Genomic DNA, 22,858 nt, shown 5'->3' on the forward strand with positions numbered 1-22,858 from the left:
CGCTCCCGACGCCGGTACGTAGGCCTCAAGCCGCGAGCACCGCCGCTGAACCATGCCCCACGTCGTGCCCCCTGACCCCGGGTGCGGTCGGAAGCGGCCCGCTCCAGTCCTGGTCGCAAGGCCTGGCCTTCCCGGGCGTCCCCCAACCGCGTGCGCCCCCGGTCCCGAAGCCACCACCCCTTGGGACTGACCTGTACAGCCAGCTCGCCGGACCCGATGGAGAGCCGGTCCCTGTACCAGAGGGATGGGTCCACCCTTGTCTCCGGGTGGCCCTGTCCGCAGAAGACAGAGCCCTGCTTCGTCCGCTTCTGCCTGCTCCACAGCCCGTTGATGTCCCCCAGCTCCTGATCGAAGAGGTCCAGTACGAGTGGGACCAGGCCGGGGAGGACCTGATGGAGTTCTCGCAGGAGACGCGGGCGGCCGCAGCCCGCATGTGGGAGTTCTGTCACCGACAGGTGGCGCAGTTGGAGAAGGAGAGGTTGGTGCGGCGCCAGATGCATGAGCAGCTGCAGGCCCGGAGCGCGGAACAGAAAATGCGCGCCCGGCGAGACCCCCAAACCGCACGCAGTCCCAGAATCATAGGGACCGTGGTGAAGTTCCAGCAAGAGGAGAGGTGGGGTTTCATCAGAGACCCGACGACGGACACGGATGTGTTTGTTACCCGGAGAGACGTAGAGAGCCACCAGCCAGAAGGTCACCAGGGGCAGGATCTGTTCCCGGGAGATCGGGTGTCCTACACCAGACACAGAGGGCTGCGGGGGTGGTATGCCCTTAACATCTGGAGGGTAACAGAGGAGCAACACTACCCTGTACCCGGCTATTCAGAGGACCCAGATGGGTCTGAGGAATGCGAGGAGGAGGAGGGTGCGCAAGGAGGACACCACTACTAAGGAGCGGCAGCGTACAAATGTATATAGTTACCCGTCAGGGTAAAGAAACTGTTGCATAGAGTTACCCGGTATCAGGTCAGTTAAAACTGGCTGAGGACTGAGAGCAGCCATTCCTCTTCCCAACCTGGCTGAGGACTGAGAGCAGCCATTCCCCTCTGTTTGATCCGGCCGAGGACTGGGAGCGGCCAACCCTGTAAATAGTTGCGCTTCTTAAAGCGCCCCCTATTGGTTTTATAAAAGTACTGCAACGTCTACCTCAGGACAAAAACTCGTTTGGCGTGGCCGAAGACGTGGTCCAACTACCGGATCACCTATGCCCTGCAGCCACGCCCAGGGCCTACGTGGAGGGTTTGCGGACGAGTCCCTCATGTTTGAAAGTGTGCTAAAGTTTTGCACCTTATTGGAAGAATGCACACCTGGGCGCAAGTTGCACCGCGGCCAGTGAATCAGAATTTGCTTAAAAATGTTTTACCTGAAAAAGTTTTGCTATACTGAATTGTTTGATATGCTGCTAAAAGGAATTACATGATAGTGCAAATGTTTTATATGGTGTCTGGTAAAAGAGTTAAAGTGTTGAAAAAGAGAAAATGTTTCCCATAAAGGGAATTGAATAATGTTGGCTATTTTCTAACGTAAAAAAAAAAAAAAAAAACTTTAATTCTGCATGTCTTGTAAATCAAATGTTTTTACTCTTTTCCAGCCCGAGGACGTGCTGTGGTTTACCAGGGGGGAATGTGGCGCCCCGAGGGTTCGGTTGCCACAGGGGTATTGCACCTCAACCAGAGGTGTGATATTCCACTCCCAGGTAAGGATGGAGTGTGGACCAGGACTCAGTTAGCTGCATACACACACTCACCCCATTTCCGGGGGACAGCTCGACGGGGCTCCCATATAATTTCAGGCACAACTGACCATGTCCCTGGCTGGAGTGGGGAGGGGGGAGAGAATCCAGTGATGTAGGAGCAGAGGGGACCGTTTCTGGAGCATAGGAAGGAGCTCATTGGGTGCAGGTCACCTGAGCTCAGACACAGAGAAGCAGATAAAAGGTGGGAGCCATCTTAGGAGTTCAGAGAAGCAGAGCAGAGTGAAGGAGGAGAGAGCTGACAGGGAGCTACGGCTCAGGCTGAGCTCAGCTCCACGAGGCAGGCCTAGAGAGAAGGCCGGGGCCAGAGAGGAGAAGAGAAGGAGAAGGAAGGAAGGAGAAGAGACAGAGGAGTAGAAAGGCTCCAGAAACAAGAAGGCAGAAGGGACCCTAAGAGAGCAGAACGGACAGCAACCGTTGCAAACCCCCGTTATATCGGGTAAAGGGTCAGGCTGTGGAAGGGTACCGGATTCCCAAGTTGGTGGAGGTAAATCATCCCTCAGCCAAGAACCGGAGGTCTTGATCATTTATTGGTGCGACCCCCCCCCCCCCCGCCAAACCTGCTAGGAAGGCACCATATAGGATAGCGGGAAGCGGAGGTCAACGCTTACCCGACACGGTCCGCGGTAAGTGGGGGTATTTATGGAGAGGAGGGGGCCGTATGGAGAAATAGGTGTTCACCATGAAGAAGTGGGAGGGTAGGAGACAATATGGGTACGGGGCAACAGGATGAACAACTGGGAGCATCTGAGGACCATATGGAGAAGAGAGAGTGTGGTGGGATTGTATGGAGGAGTGTGGGGAACATATGGAGGTGTGGGGGGACTATATGGAAAAGTGGGGGACATTATAGAGAGGTGGGGGGACCGTATGGAGAAATAGGAGCGTGGGTGCACCGTATAGAGAAGTGGGTGTAAAATATGAAGAAGTGGGGTGACAGTATAGAGAGATGGGAGCATAGGGGACAATATGGAGAAATGGAGGTACAGAATGGAGAACTGGAAGATGTGTGGGTCCATATGTAGAAGTGGGAGTGTGAGGGGATTGTATGGAGAAGTGCAACAGTAATTATAGAAGGGAGCGTGGGGGGGCAGTATGGAGAGCTTAGAGCATGGGGAACAATATTGAGAAGTGGGGGAACAGTATGTAGAGATGGGAGTGTGGCGGGACAGTATGGATAGGTGAAAGCTTTGGGGCCAATATGGAGAAGTGTGGGCACGGTATGTAGAGATGGGAGCTTGAGGGCACAGTATGGAGAGGGGAGAGCTTTTTAGGACAATATGGAGAAGTGGTGGCACAGTATGGAGAAGTTGGATCCATGTACTGTCAGTGCATCTGGTAATGGATTCATGTACTGACCTTGGTTCTGATCTAGTACAAATGTACCAATCCATAACTGATCAGAGATTGTCACCCTGCTGAGGCGGTTACCTTTCTGCCACTGCCACCCTACTGTGGCCGTCACCCTGCTGCCGCCGTTACCCTGCTGCCACCATCACGCTGTTGCCGAAGTGGGAAAGGTAAGCACCTTATACAACCAAAACTTATAGGGACTTTTATTGTATATGAGGGATGTTACTGGGAAGGCACAGTATCTTGTGGGCAGTATGCAGAGGAGGAAAAGTGTTGTTCTAGTGCTGTATTAATCTACTGGTTCTGGCTCTGCATTCATTTACCAATAGTGGTTCTGGTGCTGCATTCATGTACTGACGGTGGTTCTGTGTATATTGTAGCTGTGGGCCCACCATACTTTGTATAGGGAAGCTGTAGGGTATTATATTGAGTATAAGGGAGCGGCACTGAGCTACCGTGCTGCCCATTATATACGAAGAGGGGGGTGGGGTGAAAAAAACAGGCCCCTGCCATTCTATATGTGCCTGCATGAACTTCTGTCCACACCACATCCTTGTGAAAGACATGCGCTCTATGCAGCGCTAAAAAGAGGAGGGATCCGATATACTCCCTGTGTGAATAGGTGCATCCAAGCCGCTCACTGCGCATAGCGCTCCGTGGCCGGCGTCTCGGAAGTCAGACTGTGCATGTGCGCACCGCCTGACATCCCATTGGACGCTGGGCAGGGAGGGGGAGGCTGCAGTGTTCTTTACATGAACTGATGCAAGCCCTAAAAACAAACAGTGACATTCCAGGTTGTGAGGTAGCAAAACACCAAGAAAAATACCAAGGGGGTGAATACTTTCCCAAGTCACTGTATATTGCTTGCGTTGGAATCGGAGGTGTATATACCATACGCTCACTGTGATCTCCCCAATAACCGGCCCGGTAGTGGCAGCAGCCGCGGTGCCCGTCACTCGTGTAATTGTCCTGACGATTGGAGGCGGTGGAGTTGAGTTAAGTGACACTTCTACTACATGCAAATATCAAGTATATCTAGGTCAAACACCTCCCAGATGAAAGGTCACTTTCCAAATACATTTATGTTCTGAGCTGCTGTGTTTCCCCTCTATTTGTATGCTGAGCAACTGGCTCTGAGCTAGGACAAGAGGTGGCCGGGATGAGAGGTGCCGGCCGGGATGAGAGGTGCCAGAGGGATGAGAGGTGCCGGCCGGGGTGAGAGGTGCCAGAGGGATGAGAGGTGCCGGCCTGGGTGAGAGGTGCTGGCAAGATGAGAGGTGCCGGCCGGGATGAGAGGTGCCGGCCGGGGTGTGAGGTGCTGGCCTCCTGCGCTGCCACTAACTCCAATAGAAGGTACTAAGGAGCTACGAAATTAGCGCAGCACAGTGAGCTACAATGCAGTGTTACGCTGTTTCCGTAACCCACTAATGATTGATGTGTAGCTCGTAGAGATACGCTGATTCCGTACCCTACTAATGATGTGTCACTTGCAGTGTTACGCCGTTTCTGTATCCCACTAATGAAGGGTAGCTCGCAAAGTTACGCTGTTTCCGTAGCCGTCTAATAATGTGTAGTTCGTAGTGTTACGCTGTTTCCGTATCCCACTAATGAAGGGTAGCTCGCTAAGTTACGCTGTTTCCGTAGCCGTCTAATAATGTGTAGTTCGTAGTGTTACGCTGTTTCCGTATCCCACTAATGAAGTGTAGCTCGCAAAGTTACGCTGTCTCCGTAAACAGCGTAATATGACGAAAAGCTATATTCGCTAACGTGAAGTCCACTGACCAATCCAAATGCTCGTCTCATTTGAGGACATGATGTTGTAACTAGCAGCAGAACGCGATTGGTGCTTCTTTTGAAGGAAGCTAATTGGCTGTAAGTGTGAGGTGGGCGGTAGTGAGCGCTGCAGGAAAGCGTGTTCCGGAGTGGCCGTGCAGCCCCGCTGCTTCCGGCGTACGTACGCTGTAGCGGAAAGCAGCACTCAGCATTGTCCTGGTTGGCACAGAAGCCAAGGTAGGTTTGGTGACAGCGGCTGGGCGGTGTTGGCACAGTGCAGCGGTGAGGGCACACGCCTATGCTGCCGGCTGGTGACCATGCCACGTTATGTGGGCAGCTGTGTACATGGTAGTGTGTGGTCACCTGGGCATTACATAGGCTGCCAGCAGTGGTTGGCACCATTACTGCTCTCTAGCTATATACTGCTCCATTCACATGTGTGCATCTTCCTATTAGTAAAGGAGGAGATTAAAGCGGTTGTTCCACCTTAAAGGGATTCTCTACTGCTGGACTCCCCTTGGCTAATCGCCAGAGAAACTAAAAGCACTGGCTAGTCCCCTCCAGCAGAGGCGCTGCTGTAGTGATGTCAGAGCCCCTATACACTGCAGGTCATGTAACCACTGCAGCCAATCATTGCTGCTCATCAGTATTCCGTCAGTGCAGTCATCGGCTGTGGTGAAATACTGAGGGATGCAGCTGACCAGTGGTTGCTGATTGGCTGCAGTGGTCACATGACTTAATGGGAATCGGCTCTGACATCACTGGAATGGCTGCGGGAGGTGAGTATCCATTGTTTTTGTTTTTTTATTATATGGCACTGAAGTTAACCAGGGGGTGTCCAGTATTGGAGTGCCCCTTTAATAATGTACAATCCTCAGGCTATTGGCTCCAGCAAAGACTGCTCTGGGATTCACTTTTTAGACCCGAAGCCATGACGTTCTTCCTCTGGTCACTAGGCCTGATTGCCTGCAGTCTGGAGCAGATTTGTCTGCTGCTGGCAATCACTGAGCCCAGTGCTCAGTTGAGCATAAGATGAGATGTCATCACTTCCTCTGATGGAAACCTCTGTGCTGGTGCCATGAGGGTAAGAGCTGGTGAGTGTACTACAACTCTTAGAATATTACCTTCTGGCACTTTAATTTTTATAAACAGTTAAGACTCCTTTTAGGGGTTTTGGCTTCATGCAAAATGTTTCACAGTTTACCTCCTGTAGCCGCTGTGTTGCATTATCTGTTGCTGGCTGCAGAATGAGTTAACTGAGAATCTGCCAGTCAGCACTTTCTATCCAACGCGTTTAAGTAGAGTTGAGCAAAGCGATTTGCAGGATCTGCGTTAAGCGGCCACATCAGTAATGTGGAGCCTACTAATCAGAAGAGAAAGCTGGCATCGCTCTGGTCCCTCTGCAGCAGAGTACTGATGTGACCATGATCAGGCTGCAATCAGAAGAGAAAGCTGGCACATACCGGAAGCTGGCATCGCTCTGGTCCCGCTGCAGCAGAGTACTGATGTGGCCACTGATCAGGCTGCAATCAGAAGAGAAAGCTGGCACATACTGGAAGCTGGCATCTCTCTGGTCCCGCTGCAGCAGAGTACTGATGTGGCCACTGATCAGGCTGCAATCAGAAGAGAAAGCTGGCACATACTGGAAGCTGGCATCGCTCTGGTCCGGCTGCAGCAGAGTACCGATGTGGCCACTGATCAGGGTGCAATCAGAAGAGAAAGCTGGCACATTCTGGAAGCTGACATCACTCTGGTCCGGCTGCAGCCGAGTACCGATGTGGCTACTGATCAGGGTGCTGTTGTTTTGCTCCACTGTATCCATAACTCCTTTTTATCTGCTGTTTTCAGGGCTCCTCTCTGCTGACTTATGACCACAAACCACGTTGAATGTGCAGGAAAGGAAATAGCCCATAAAAGTGAAACCTTGCCATAATTTTTAGTGAAAGCCAATTGCAAAAATGATTTTTAGCCTAAAATATATTAAAGGGGTTGTCCACTGCTAGGACAGCCCCTTCTGATTCCTCGTGTTTGGCTGGGTTAAAATAAAAACACTTAGGGTATGTGCTCACGATCGGTAATCACTGTGGATTGGACACAGCTCACTCGCTCTGCGTGCAAACTGCAGTGGCCAGATGTTACAGCACAGTGGATGGGATTTCAAGAAATCCCATGCCCACTATGAGTCTCTCTGCTCCTGCGGATCACCCGCTGACACTGCAATGAGGCACGTCTTTCCAGACCACAGCATGTCAATTACTCTTGCGGAGTCGCTAGTCTTCACAAGAGAAATTAGATCAGTGTAATGTATTGATTGCGGTGAATCCGCATGGTTCAGTGAACACATGTGGATTCACCGGAGTCCAGCGCTTTGCACGCTGCATATAGTATACTGCGTTCGATTGTGTGCACATACCCTTATACTCCTCCTGTACCGACGTCGCTCCAGCCTTGTCGGCATTCAGGTTCCCGGGACTCATGTGAGGCTATGTCATGTGAGTTCTGCGCCCAATCAGCGCCGGCTCCGCTGTCTCCTCCTTCGGATGTATTGAACATTAATAGGAGGCCAGGACTGTGTCTGCTCTCTCTTCTCTTGATGTTTGATTTCTCAGAAGGAGGGGACACTGAGAGCTTGTCTTTAAACACATCATTTACTGACCGTACCTCTAGTCAGCCCCTCGTCCTCATGGCTGGCGTGGGGGCTTATGGCCTGATAGTATAGATGGATCTGTTCTAGCTCATGTCCTGACACGTGCTTTAGCTGAAGTGCACACTTCTAGGATAAGCAATGACTCTGCACATGCCAGTTGCTCCATTAGTGAAGCTGAGGTTCTCATGGTCTGCTCAATCTCTTCTCTGACAAGTGAGGAGGGGAATAGCAAATGAGTTCACCAGTACAGGGTACAGATGGTGGACACACTGGCAGGTAAGGTGGCACTATAACCATACAGTTATGACTATTGTTGGAAAGGATGGCCTGTGGCAGCCTCTGTCTCCCTCTAGTAGATTTTCCCTGTTCCACATGAGGACTAGGAGGTGGTTGTCTGATCACACTGGCTCTGGCTTATTTGCCCTCCCCTGCAGTTTACTGTGGAGGATGCAGTGGCCATTCTGGGCAACCTCTGACTGGAACTACTGATAATGCACAAGAACATTCTCAATATCTTCCATTTTAATACCACTCTCTATCTAGAATCTTAGAGCTTAACACATTTACTCTCTGAAGCCTAAGTTGGTGCAGAAAACTGGAAGAAACCTTAGTGTGACTTTTTCCCCTCTCTCCCCCATGCAAGCTATCTGCAGTTTGACTTTTTTTATTTTTATTTTCAGCCAAGTTACAGGTTTAAAACATTTGCACAACTAGTAGTTGCAAATAGGGAGAAAAAGTATCACTTTGTGTGTGTAGTAGTGGTGAAGTGCAGGTCAGACCTCACTCCATATATCTATGCTGGAGAAGAGATGGTGCAGCCCACCCGGTGTGCTGGAGAGAGAATGAAAGGGTCTAGGTGCTCGGTGCTCCCAAACAAAATGGAAAAAAATCCCGTTGATGAATCAAAAAGATGAACAAAAACTTAATAAACCTACAATGCGTTTTGGCTGCGAACAGCCTGTCTGTTGGAGTTTTCCCCATTGCTTAGTGCCAAGACTGCTATAGACCACCTGAGCATCGGTGCTGGAGCCGCCGGGGATTTATCATCTCTATGCTTATTTGTTTTACGTTCTTAGAAAACCTCTGTAGCACGGGGCAATTTCTGGACCTTTCATATCTTGGATAAAGCTCACAAAGCAATGAGGAGGACTCCAGCAGACACCTGAGGAAGACTGTTGACAGCCAAAAAGCGTTGTGGTTTTAATAGATTTATTTATTTTTTTCATCTTTTTGATTCATCAACTCCCATTCAGCATCTGGATTACTTTTCGTTTTGTGCTCAGCACCTGGACCCTTTACCTACAATAGCAGTCACAAACAAGTGATAGAGATGTTGTAGCCCGCACAGTTTGTTGATTTGCTGCCTTCTGACCTGTGTCCTTCATGGGGAGGAGGTTGGATCAATCGGTGGGTGGCTTAGGACCCAGACCATTACCAATCTGCTTGCAATTAAGGACAAAAAAATTATGAAAATAAATTTGTCAAAGGTTAGGTTGCTCTTTAATAGATTAGGCTTGGTTCAGAGTTTAATGGCTAGTGGCCCATCATCCATTCTCTTAGCTGTGAAGAACAACTAAGTACCTTGTGGTGTTTATTTGGAAAGGGGTGACACAATCTCTAGTTTCATTTTCTTTTTAAAGGGAACCTGTCGTCTACTTCAGGCTGCTAGAGCCGCGGGCCGCATGAATAGAAGTTTGCCTGCACTATTACTCCCCTTGATTGACTGGTCTCTCTGTGAGTGTGCATAGGTAGACATCTGTCAGCAAGGGATGGGGGCAGGGAGAAGACGCTGGGGATCTGGCTCGGAATAGTTGAGATGCGTAGTCCACAGCCGTCTATTCTTAGTATGTTTTCTTTAAAAGAACACCGCATGTCAAAAGCAAAACCTAAGTGGCTGCGATTCAGGCAGCATCAATCAGATCATGGGCTCACTTTAACCCCCTTTGGGACAGGACTATTTTGATAGTCTCATTTTTTCCTTCCCTTCTTCCAAGAGTGTATGTGTATATATATATATATATATATATATATATATATATATATATATATATATATATATATATATATATATATATATATATATATATATATATATATATATATATATATATATAATATGTCATTATAGCCATATGACAGCTTGTTCTTTGTGGGACAAGTTGTAGTTGAAAATGACAGCATTTATTTTACTATGTCATCTATTGAAAAACAAAAAATAATTCCAAATGGGGGGTGAAGCCTGCCCTGATTGGCCACAGGTATCACGTGACATAACAATATGACACTATCCCCGGGAGAGCCAGTGTAGATGCCACTTGAATGATGCTGGCACCGGAGGTGAGTATAAGTTTTCTTATTTTATTGGGGGAAAACATAAGGATTGAGAAGGGGTTGTCCAAGTGGACAGCCCCTTTAAATGCTGCTGTCATTGACTGGCAGAGGCATTTAAATACTTATAGGCAGATGACTGCTATATATTAAAGCTATTGTCTGCTCTGTATGGAGCTGGCACAGCTCCTTAGCCTACTCCATGCACACGCACCATAATCGTGATGTACATTTGTACTAAAAACATAGTGGACTGCCCCTTTAACTTTCATGACTGGGCATTTTTTTCAATTTTTCTTCCTCTTCTTTCAAAAGCCATGACCTTTTTATTTATTTTTTTCAATATAGCCATAAAAGGGTTTGTTTTTTGAAAGACTAGTTGTAGTTTTATTGACACCATTATTTCAATTTATAATATGCTGGGAAAGAGTAAATTGATTGTAAGTGGGATGAAATGGTGAAAACAGATGCAATTCCTGGTAATCATGAGTTTTATATATATATATATATATATATATATATATATATATATATATATATATATATATATATATATATATATATATATATATATATATATATAACTAAAACAAAACAAAAATCTGAATCTTGTTTTAGGGTATGTGCACATGTTCAGGATTTGAAGCAGAAATTTCCTGAGCGTTTTTGCCTCTCCCTGGCAGAAAAAAACGCATGCGTTTTTGAGCATTAATGCATGCTTTTTGGAGCTAAATAAAGTTATTTGGTGGGAAATTGCTTAAGCCCTTGGATTACCATAATAACTAGGGTGAGTATATTGGTTCATTTAAGTGATTAAAGAATGTGTCTGTTGTATTTCAAATAAAGTGTTTACACTGTGTCTGTATGGTATGTTTATTTTGTTTGGTCATGAAAAGGTGTGATTGACACCTTGACATCACCAAACAAAAAAGCTGGTGTCAGCTAGTCCCATTCACCCAATCTTCATTAGAATTTCTATTCATGTAATTTATGCAACTGATGTGAGCTCACAGCTGTTTTTTAGCCGCTACGTCCCACCCGATTAGCACTCAGCAACACTTTGGACCCAACGTATTTATGTTGCGTCCAAAACGCGGTGTTCTAATGCCGCACTTTTGTTGTCAGTACATGTGAATCCACCGCATATAATGACACTTCAATCGGTCAAAATCTGCAGCGGAAACTGGCGTGTCCACTACAGAAATTGATACACTGCGGGTGAGTTTGGGTACGTGGCCACGATCAAGAGCCGCTGCAGGTTTGACACAGCACGTTTATACAGCTTCAAACCCGCAGTGTCCAGATGTTGCGTTATAGTGGATGGGATCTCTAGAAATCCCATGTCTTTCAGGACCGCAGCATGTCAATTTCTCTGGCGGAGTCGCTAGTCTCCGCAACAGAAATTTGACCACTAGAATGTATTGAATGCGGTAAATACGCATGGTTCAGTGAACACATGTGGATTTATCTGTGTTCAATAGAATGCAACGTTTTGGACGCAGCAAAAATTTGCATCCAAAGCTGTGCTACGTCTGAATTATGGGCACAGAGCCAAATAAAAAATAAAAAAAAGCCATGGGCTCCCACATCATTTTTATAACCACCAGAGGGAAAGCTGACCGTTGGGGGCTGATATTAGTAGCCTCGGAAGGGGCCATTAGCCAACAATGTTCCCTGGCTATTAATATCAGCCCACAGGTGTTTGTTTAGCCTTTACTGGCTAGATTACAGGGGGACCCCAGAAAAAAATTGACGTGGGGTCCCCCCATAAAATCTAACTAGCTAAGGCTAAACTAGACAGCTGTGAGCTGATATTAATAGCCATGGATACTATCCCCTTCCACTGCTATTAATATCACCCCTCAGCAGTCCCAGAAATGGCGCATCCATAAGATGCGCCAAATCTGGCGCTTGGCCTCGCTGTTCCCACTGCCCTGTAGCAGTGGTAGTGGGGGTAATGGGGTTGGGGTTCACGTCAGCCTTGTATTGGCTGACGTGAAGCCCAGGTTAGTAATTGAGGGCGTCTATAAGACTAACCGCGTAGTAAAATGGTCGCTGCTTTTTCAATAAAAACACGGCCAGAATAAAGTATTTTAATGAAATAGAAATCACACTGTTTATAATTTTTTTTTTTTTTAATTGCACACCTCTGTGAAGCCCTCGATGTCCTGGAGAAATGTAAATTAACAAACAACCGTATCCCTCACCTGTCCCCCGTCAACGACGCAGTCCACGTAACGCCACATGTCCCACGATGATCCGGGTCAATTCTACAGCTGTGACATCAGAAATCACGGAGATGTCCCCCGCTGTAATCCTCTGCCCGCTGACACCGGGGAGAAATGAGCCGCTCCAGAGCTCTGCTCAGTTCAGGGCCCCAGCTCCTCTAAGCGGCTCACTTGTCCCCGGCTACTTGGAGCCAGTGGGCAGGGGACACTTAGGACAGGTGAGTAACGGATTTTATTATTTTGTTCTTATTTTTACACAAGGACACTGCAGAAGCAGACTACTACTACCCTCATCATTGTCCCTGCTGGTGCTGATTGCAGCGCCAACAGGGAACCATGATGAGGGCAGCGTTCAGCACCTGGCGCTTGGTATCAGCGCTACCTATAGAGTTGATTTCAAGGCTCTGGTACGTATCACACGGATGGCATCCATGTGGGACGTTTTGAGGACCGTGCATCCGCATAAAAAGCGGACATGTCAGCGTCTGGAGCACACGATCTGTGGAAACGCACTGACATGTGCGCAGACCATAGATTAGAATGGGTCTGCGTGTGTCAGTGTCTCCAGTACGTGTGAAAACGGTCACCACACGTACCGGACACACTGACGTGTGAAAGAGGCCTTATAGTGAATAGTTCAAAACGCATCAAATGTCAATTGAAAACAGTAATATTGAAATGAGTCCATATAGTTTTATGTTGACATACGTATGTATGTATTTGTGTTTTAATCTTCCCGCGGTACCTCACTTCTGTCATTTATTCGAAAAATATCCATAATATGCACTACTGCATTCTATGTTTTGGAATGTCTAAAATTATCTATCCCATGGGGAAGTCATCTTAAAATATTGGGATTTTTTTTTTTCTTCTCTCACCCTGCCTTGAAAAATGGAATAAAAACTCATCAAAACTTCATATTTATCTCAGAAGGTAAAAATAAAAAATACAGCTCACTCCGCGTAAAACAAGCTATTAGTTATTCTTGCCTAAATAAGTTACTCAGTCATTTTTACCACACAATGTACTGAACAATGTTGAAATATTTTTTTTTTCAATTTCACTGTAAGCTTGTTATTTTCCTTTTTGTAATATATTACCATATATTGTAAAGTGAATGATGTTGCTCAAAACTACAATTTGTCCTGCAAATAAAGAAGCCCTTGTACCAACAAATTCACTTATTGTAAAGAACTGAAATCATTTTTGTCCCTTTCTATCATGTAACCAATATCTTTAGTGTTTGGGTTTGTCATTCTGCCTGGACATCTCGTGTTGAAAGGGGATAAAATGCAGTAAAAGGTCCTAATTGGAAAAATTCCTGTGTGCGCTCCTTCTCTTTTGATCTTGATTTGTGTAGGGGTAGATTTCTGTGTCTGTCCTTTTTAAAGCCGTCCTTAAAATAAAGGTAATAACCACTAAAGTAGACTACAAGAATTGTCTACTTTAGAGTCCTTGTTCCCATTCTCCAGCTCTAGATTATTAGTGCCTGCTTTTTACTGTAGAGCTTTTCACATTCTTCATTTCCGTTATCGGACCTTGCTATTTAGCCCTTAAGACATTGTTCAGGCCACAAGTACACTACGACACATGCCTGGCGTGTAGTGCTTCCTTCTCTGTATGTTTGGAGAGCTGCGTGTATGGTTACCTTTAGATAAGACATTTCAGCCTGTGTGTTAGACATGTGTTTTTTTTTTTTTTTCTTCTGGTGGATAAGTTTAAACTGCTCTAAAGTATGTCATGAAAGATAAGGTAAGTTTCCACTTGTGTTTGTTTTTCCTTGAAGTTTTCCATCATGTTTTTATTAAAAATTAAAAGAAAAACAGAAGTGTACTACTTGCTCGGACCATTTAATAAGTCAACATCTTCAAGGAGTTTGTATGTTCTCCCTGTGTTTGTGTGGGTTTCCTCCGGGTTCTCTGGTTTCCTCCCACACTCTAAAGACATACTGATAGGGAATCTAGATTGTGAGCCCCAATGGGGACAGCGCCCATAATATCTGTAAAGCGCTGTGGAATTAGTGGCGCTATATAAGTGAGTAAAATAAATTAAAGTTTTTTGAAAATTAGCATTTTTAAAAATGTGATTTCCAGATTGTTATACCACATACAATAGTTAATCTCATGACTGCTTTACATCAGCACCATCGGTTTTGTTTTCTTAGGATGTTCAAAGCTTTAAAATTGTAGCAGTAATTATATATATATTTTTTTTTTCTTAAGGAAATTAACCAAAAAAATATTTTTGTGACCTATTTAGTTTTGAAGTGACTTTGGGGGCCATACAAAAAATGGTAAAATCCCCAAAAGTGAAACCATTTTAAAAACTGCATCAGTCAACATATTGAAAACTGCTGTCAGGTAGTTTATTAACTCTTCAGGTGCTTTTCAGGAACTTATGCAAAGTGGCATGACCGGAAAGAAAAATGTCCCCCGGACGCAAAGCTATCCCCGCCTATCTGCTTATTATTCCACCAAGTTCCTGCCTATGTCCATGTTTACCATATTCTCCCCGCACCTCACAGGTCCCTGTGACATGCGCTTTTTTCCTTCACCCCCTGGCGCAAGTGCGGCTCACAGGGTGCGTGCTTTACCTCCCAGGCGTGTTTGGCCTGGGAGGAAACAAAGCACGCACCCTGTGAGCCGCACTTTGCACTTGCGCCAGGAGGTGAGGGAAAAAAGCGCACGTCACAGGGACCTGTGATGTGAGCTGAGGGGGGAAATATGGTAAACATGGACATAGGCTTGGTGGAATAATAAGCAGATGGGCGGGGAGGGATAGCTTGGCGTCTAGGGGACGCCAAGCCTGTGAAAAACCAAGAGGATAAAACTACATTATTCGGTCGTCCATGACAGCACCACGTAAGAGAGAGGATCCGCCCATCAAGGACAGGAAACCTACAGGTTAAAAAGGGCGGCCCTCTTTCCGCCTCAGTTTAGGTTTCCTGTCCATGATGGGGGACCTTGCAGGCTTACCTGCAGAAGATGGACTCCTGTCCCAGAGAGGGCCACAGCAGGTGGTTGGAGCCGGTCCGTCCCGGTCCTCTGGAGATGCCACGGCAGGGCTCATGGGGGTGCCTCCATGAGCGTTGCGACATCGCCTCACGGGAGGTAGATGTCCGCCAGGTGTGGGGCCGCTAGCGGGCTCCCCCCCCCCCCCCCGCTACCGCTTGCAGGAGATCCAGGTCGCGCCGGCGGCGCACATGACGGGCGCGACCTTCTGACGCGACTTCCGGAAGGGGCGGGGCTCGTTTGAATTTTTTGGCGCAGCAAAGTCAGCAGCACTGTCAAATGCGGCTAGGCGAGCCTTGTGGATTAAAAACTGGCCAGGGGATTTACAGACTAAGTCCAGACTGTGTACAATCCCGTGTGAAGGGGAATACCTCTTTGGTCAGACCATGGACGACTTATTGGAGAAAGCGGGGGACCCTAAGAAGGGGTTTCCATCAGTTCCTCTACCCTCCTTTAAGAGATCGTTCCGGAAGAGGAAATTTTTCCGGAAGAGATATTTCAGGGAGCAAGACAAGTCTGATGGTAGAGGTCTACTCTTTGGTCCGTCTCCAAAAATTGAGCAGAAGCCAGGGGATACACAATCAGCCCAGGTGGGAGGGAGATTGTTATTTTTTGTCCCAGCTTGGGAACAGATTTCTCATAGTAATTGGATTTTGAGCCTGATTAAGTATGGTCTTAAATTTCAATTTAAAGCATTGCCTCACAAAAGATTCATGGTTATTCCCTCCAGTTCTTCCCCAGAACGCCAGGCTGCCCTCGTTTCGGAAGTACAAACCCTAATAAGAAAGCACGTCCTGATTGAGGTTCCGGAAGCTGAAAAGGGTCTTGGTTTCTACTCCCCGCTCTTCTTGATTCCGAAACCAGATGGAAGTTTCAGGACAATTATAAATCTGAAATCCCTGAATAATTTCCTTAAAATACACACCTTTAAAATGGAGTCTTTAAAATCCGTAATAAAGTTACTTTTTCCCCACTGCTATATGGTAGTGCTCGATCTCAAAGATGCGTATTACCATATCCCAATTCATAGTGATTACCAGAAATACTTGAGGCTGGCCATTGAAATAGACGGGGTGGTTGAACACTTCCAATACACTGCACTCCCCTTCGGTTTAGCTATAGCCCCACGGGTTTTTACTAAAGTAATGGCGGAAGTTATGGCCCATATAAGAGAAAGGGACATTCTAATTATCCCTTACCTGGATGATCTCCTGATAGTGGGGAATTCGTTGGTTCAATGCGAGACCCACCTGCAGGAGACCATGTCGGTCTTGAAGAGTTTGGGGTGGTTTCTAAATTTAGAAAAGTCTAGACTATCTCCACTCAAGGTACAACAATATCTGGGGGTCATATTAGATTCCAGGAAACAGCTATGTTGTCTTCCAGAAGAGAAAATTGATAGAATCCGGGAGTTGGTAGAACAATGTATACGTAAACCTTCTATGTCACTCCGTAAGGCCATGTCACTATTGGGAACCTTCACCTCCACTTTTCCTGCGGTTCGTTGGTCACAATTGCATTCAAGAGCCTTTCAGTGGGATGTGTTGTACAATAACGCAGCTTTAGAGGGGCATCTAGACCGTAAGTTTACGCTAGGTCCTCGTGCCATATGGTCCCTTCGTTGTTGGTTACGACAAGACAATCTTGCTAAAGGGGTTCCCTGGGAATGTAGTCCAACTGCAGTCTTGTCCACTGATGCAAGTGCTACAGGTTGGGGAGCTCACTTTGATGGGAAATTAGTGCAGGGAACCTGGTCAAGCAGTGAGCAACAGTTGTCATCAAATGTTAAGAAGCTTCTGGCGGTGCAGCATGCGTTCAACGAGTTCCTTATATATTTTCAGGACCAGCATGTCCGTGTACTCTTGGACAATCAAGTCACGGTAGCTTACATAAACCACCAAGGGGGAACCCGCTCAAGAAACTTGATGAGGGTAGCGAACGCACTTCTGCTGAAAGCCGAAGATCACTGTCTCTCTCTTTCGGCTACTCATCTAAAAGGCAAGGAGAACATCACAGCGGATTTCCTCAGCCGTACTTCTGTAAAAGAAGGAGAGTGGTCCCTAAATACACAAATATTCTCCAGAATCGTAGAGATGTGGGGCCTTCCGTCTGTGGACTTATTCGCAACAAGAGCCAATCGGAAAGTGGAAAATTTTTGTTCCTTAGACCCCAGAGAAGGACCCCTGGCAGTGGACGCCTTTATGGTTCCCTGGAGGTTTCCTCTGGCATATGCCTTCCCTCCCATGATCCTGCTCCCAGCGGTGATAAAAAAGATCAGGGCAGACCGGGCCAGAGTGATACTCGTATGTCCCTTTTGGCCCAAAAGACCGTGGTTCCCTTGTCTCCGGAAGATGTCCATATCAGATCCCTGGGTTCTTCCGGAGATTCCGGACCTCCTCACTCAAGGGCCACTTTCCCATCCTCCAACCCCGAGTCTACATTTGACGGCGTGGAATTTGAGAGGGTGTTATTGACCAACAAAGGATTCCCCGCAAATGTAGTGAATACTCTCCTGGCTAGCAGAAAACCTGTTACCACCCGTATTTATGTCAGGACCTGGAGGAAGTTTCTGTCCTTTGCAGAAGTTAAGGTGGAGGAGGGGCCACCTATTGGCAAAATTCTGGAATTTCTGCAGCGAGGCTTAGAATTAGGTCTCACTACCAGTACCTTGAAAGTACAGGTGTCGGCGTTGGGAGCTTTATTTTCTTCCAATATTGCAGATAACTATTGGATAGGCCGTTTTATAAAAGCTTCCTTTAGGTGTAGACCCATTACCAAAGCAAAGATGTCTCCCTGGGATTTGAATTATGTCTTAGATGCCTTGACCAGTCCTCCTTTTGAGCCACTAGATTTAGTCTCCCCCAAAATTATTTTCCTAAAGACGGTCCTGTTAGTAGCCCTAACTTCAGCCAGGAGAGTCAGTGACCTACAGGCCCTTTCAATATGCCCTCCATTCACGCAAATTCTGGACGATAGGATTATATTAAAACCTGATCCAGTCCTTCTTCCTAAAGTGGCCACTCGATTCCATAGAACCCAGGAAATAGTTCTCCCAACTTTTTGCTTTCCGCCCAAAAATCAAAAAGAGGAGAGACTTCACACTTTAGACGTTAGGAGGTGCGTACTAAGGTACTTAGAAGTATCACGTGGCTTTAGAAAGGATAAGTCCCTATTTATTTGCTATCAGCGGGCTAGGAAGGGTTGTAAGGCCTCAAAGGCTACAATCGCTAGATGGATCAAGGAGTCCATTTCCCTCGCATACTCCTCAGGGGATAAAGAGATACCGGAGGGATTGAGGGCACATTCTACCAGAGCGCTGTCAACCTCCTGGGCGGAGAAGACAGGGCTTTCCATTGAGGAGATTTGTAAGGCTGCCACTTGGTCTTCTCCCTCTACTTTCTATAGGCACTATAGATTGGATCTGGGTGGCTCTGCAGATCTCACTTTCGGGAGAAGGGTGCTTCAAGCTGTGGTCCCTCCCTAATTTCCTTCGTCTCTGTAATTCTCTCACGTGGTGCTGTCATGGACGACCGAATAAAGCCTTAGTTACTTACCGGTAACGGGATTTTTCGGAGCCCATGACAGCACCCGTATATTCCCTCCCTTCACTGGTGTTGTGCACTCCTGTAGATTTGATTTCTTTTTGTGCACCCTTGTGGGAAATTGATGAAAAGTAATGTACTTAATGTGATTGTTTTGTTATAACTAACCTTGGCGGTACTCTCATGCTCTGTTAACTAAACTGAGGCGGAAAGAGAGGGCCGCCCTTTTTAACCTGTAGGTTTCCTGTCCTTGATGGGCGGATCCTCTCTCTCACGTGGTGCTGTCATGGGCTCCGAAAAATCCCGTTACCGGTAAGTAACTAAGGCTTTTCTCTGCATTCAGACCTCTACTATGGGCCATACAGGTTAGTATAGATTTACTTTTCTATACCCTGTATGCCCATAGTAGAGGTCTGATATCGCCCAGGGGGTGACAGATTCCCTTTAATGCTGTAGAAATAGTTTAATCACTTGAATAAAACTGGACGATTAACTGGATGTTTCAGCTTGATTACCTGCCTCCATATTGCCCATAATGAATTCACTTACCTTTTTTTGTTTAATACAAATTTATGAATTTGATGTCACACTTTTTTTTTTTTTTTTTTTTTTTTTGTCTTCACTCCAGATTTCTTTGGATTTTGGTTTGAAGTGTGAACTCCATGAGTGGGCAAAGATCATCAAGAAAAAGATGTGGAGAAATCCACTCAGAACTTCCTTCACACTGTGAGCAGGTCTCCAGAACAGCATGTGTCTTAAGTAAGCTAGTGGAATTGCCAACACCACCTCTGTCCCGACACCAGTTAAAGAGGTTGGAAGAACATCGGTATAAGAGCTGCGGGAAGTCACTTTTGGAGCCATTAATGCAAGGTTTTTGGGAATGGCTGGTCGGTCAGGTCCCTTCATGGATTGCACCAAATCTTATCACCATAATAGGACTTTTCATCAATATATTGACAACAGTAGTGTTAGTATGTTACTGTCCAACGGCAACTGAGCAGGTAAAATAGAACTTGTTTTCATCCTCCAAAATGCATGTGAAGATGTATTATTGAAAATGCGTCTAGAACTTAAATGTATTGTACGGCATATTGAAGAGGTTATTCCATCGCAGACATGTGATTTCGTATGTGGCATAAATGTGTGATAAGTACAGAAGTCCTATTTTGGGTAGATCCTGTGATCCTTGATGCTGGGCAGCTGCTTTCACCATTGCATTCAATAAAGATTTGACCATCTGTTGAAGTTTGGGAAACTAATGGAATGGACGGGCTTGGCAAGTAGCACCAGGCTTTCTGTATGACTTGTAGACTAATGGAGACTTTATGAAAGTGAAGTACAGGAAATGTTTCAAAGTCATTTTTAATTATCATATTTTTTGTACTATTTAGAAAAACAAAAATTTTGCGGACAGTGCCTTTTTTTTTTTTTTATACTTCAAACCCTTAAGTCAGGGGTGGGGAACCTTTTTTCTGCCCAGGGCCATTTGGATATTTATACCATCCATCGGGGTCCATGCTAATTGTGCACTAAATCCACCCACAAAGTACGTACTGGCAATGGTGTCAGGACGTAATATTTCATTGGACGCGCCTCAGCATTCAGTAGCGAACACTGCGTGCGCGTACTTACAGAGCAAGAAGAAATTAATTAGCCGGTGGCCATCAAAATACAGCTGCCGTCCCAAGCACTGCAGTCCTCAGGAATCTGCCCGGGGGCCAAATAAAAAGTCATCGAGGGCCGTAAACTGCCTGCAGCCGTAAGGTTCCCCACCGCTGCCTTAAGTGATTTGAACCTGTTAAATAGTTTATATAAATACTGCAACACTACCATATAGCAGTACTCTTAGGAGGATTGAGATACCAGCTATGGAGGCTTGCAGCAGGCCCCCAGCTGCCATGATAACCTATCTGCCCAAACACGGTATTGCACTACACTATTGACAGCGGCATTTTAATGGGTAAACGGCATCAATTTGAGCTTTGCCGGCCTTTCTCAGGGTTGGTGAAGGCTCAGCAGCTAAGTCCGCTGCATACGCCAGCACCCGACATATACTATTGCATCACATGGCAGGAAGGATTTAAAGGGATTTGTCACTGTCTAAAAGTGGTGCCTAAACGATTGCAGACATATGAAACAACAAATAGTACACTGTCACCCATAGTGACCAACCTGAATGATAATTTTTTTTATTTTTTTTTTTCTGTACAGCTTATCAAAAAAATCACTGACAGACAATATTTTTCATAGATGCATTGGAAAACCTTTTAAGAAATCATTTTAAATAAGTGATGTTTGTCTCCAGCCCAGAATTCACCAAAAACTGATAATTTACAGTAAAATTAATCTATTTCTTCAGTCTCAAAAAATCACGGATGCCATTGATATTTTTTTTTACAGACTGGGCAAAAAAGTGCCCTACTTTTACAGACTGTCCTGGAATTTCTGGTCGGTTGGCAGCACGCTTCCCACCCTGTGTCCAAGTCTGGCAATGGATGCTGTGTATGGGCTGGTTAAACAGCGCTGACAACCGTCTTTTGACTATTGTTAGTGCTACTGGATCAACCCGGACACGAAGTATCAATCACATTAGTGCTGTTAAAGTAATTCAGGACGTACAGCTGTTGTCACAGGGGGTTAAAAAGGAAAGTGTGATTTCAACAATCTTTGTAATATATCTTATCAGAGAAATTCACTAGTTCCCCACTAGTAAAACAATTATTCCCCACCCCCTTGCCACTCTGAAAAAAAATGGCTTAAAATCAGGCTGTAAGCCCAAGCCCATTGTGGCGCCATGTAACACAGCCTATTATATTCTATGCAGGGAGGGCAGACATGGAACCATCATGGGGAGTCTACAATTCTTTTTCTTCACCCCAGAGCTGATTCCCATCAGGACAGCTCAGTATTACTGTATAATCTCGTCCATTGTACTCTGTCTTTTATATGCTCAAATATTAAATGAAGAGCAGGAATCCCTCTTTGTGTGCTGTGTTGTGTATGGCAGAGATCATAGCAGCCAGTCTCTTTCCACCTGCACAGAGTGGATTGCAAATTGGTGAGCCTGCAAAGGATGGAGGGGGACTGAAAATGCAGGATACAAGTCATAGAATAGCCAGATAGTGTTATTCCTACACACGACAACTTATTCAGAAAACTTGAAAATATGGTTACCCCTTAACTCTGGTTTAGAAGATTGAGTACAGAGTGGTCCAGTTCCCATTCTTTCCCTCATAGTTGCAGTGCACACTTCACTTAGGTGCACGGTCCCAGGAAGATGTGTTCAGTATGGGTGGTAATACGATGATTGACTGCATTAGGAGCAATAAGAGATCAGTCCACTGTAGAAATGATGTTCTGATAATATCCCCTCCTTCTGTAAATGCATATGGTGACGCTCTGACAATGGGTGTTTTAAGCTGCCTTAAAACCACTAAGGGCCTGATTCATCATTTGCGGGATTTTTTTAAGTTGTTCTGTGTTGTTTCATTTTTTTCTGTGGCCCTTTTCTACAAAATGATTCGATTGGTTTATAAATTTTGTACAACATTAAAAATTGCTTTTTTAGTTTTGTTTTTTAAAAGGATGTTCTCAAGTTTAAGTTATTCCCTATCCTAAGCAAATGTTTTAAAGGGAATCTGTCCCAAACTATGTGCCTGTAGCTCTTTCAAAGACTAGTCCAGCAATATATTTAATTGGCCAGTCCGTTGCTCTATTCCTGAGAAATCCGTGGTTAAATTAATATGCAGAAGAGGCTTAAAGAGACCCTGAGGTGTGATTTTGTATTGTAAACTAGAGATATTCCTGTAATAGCGCTAATACACATTAAATTAGTACCTTTTGGTGTAGAAATCCGCTTTCTTATTGAATCAGTTTGCAGTTTTTCTGACTGTACATGGGGTCTTCTCTTTGTCTGTGATTCTCCAGCCCCTCTGCATGCCTCCGGTCTGTGACTGACCTGCCTCCCGTTTGAAATCTCAGCACTGACCTGTCAGTCACAGACCATGTGGAGGCGCTGGAGAATGTCAGGGATGAGAAGACCCCGTGTACAGTCTGGCCTCTGTGCACCGAAATCTAATTAGGAGAAAACTTCACATTTTGATTAAAGAAAAACAATAACAAAGTGGATTTCTTCACCAAAAGTATCACTTTAATCAGTATTACAGCACCATTACAGCCATGTCTTACAAAATTGTGCTGATAGGTTCTCTTTAAGGACTGTTT

General features: G+C 45.8%; 1 protein-coding gene across 1 annotated transcript in view; it reads left to right on the plus strand.

Moving 5' to 3' along the window:
• Positions 1-4,965: 4,965 nt before the first annotated feature.
• Positions 4,966-22,858, plus strand: part of LOC141221965 (choline/ethanolaminephosphotransferase 1) — a 63,460-nt gene continuing 45,567 nt past the window's right edge. Inside the window, exons 1-2 of the mRNA XM_073666608.1 lie at positions 4,966-5,115; positions 19,263-19,635. Of these exons, the coding sequence (XP_073522709.1) occupies positions 19,297-19,635 (339 nt within the window). The 5' untranslated portion in view covers positions 4,966-5,115; positions 19,263-19,296. The remainder of the gene's footprint in view (positions 5,116-19,262; positions 19,636-22,858) is intronic.

The sequence above is a fragment of the Phyllobates terribilis genome, unplaced genomic scaffold, assembly GCF_046119375.1.
Source record: "Phyllobates terribilis strain yellow unplaced genomic scaffold, ASM4611937v1 Scaffold_2__4_contigs__length_985480577, whole genome shotgun sequence".
Lineage (NCBI taxonomy): Eukaryota > Metazoa > Chordata > Amphibia > Anura > Dendrobatidae > Phyllobates > Phyllobates terribilis.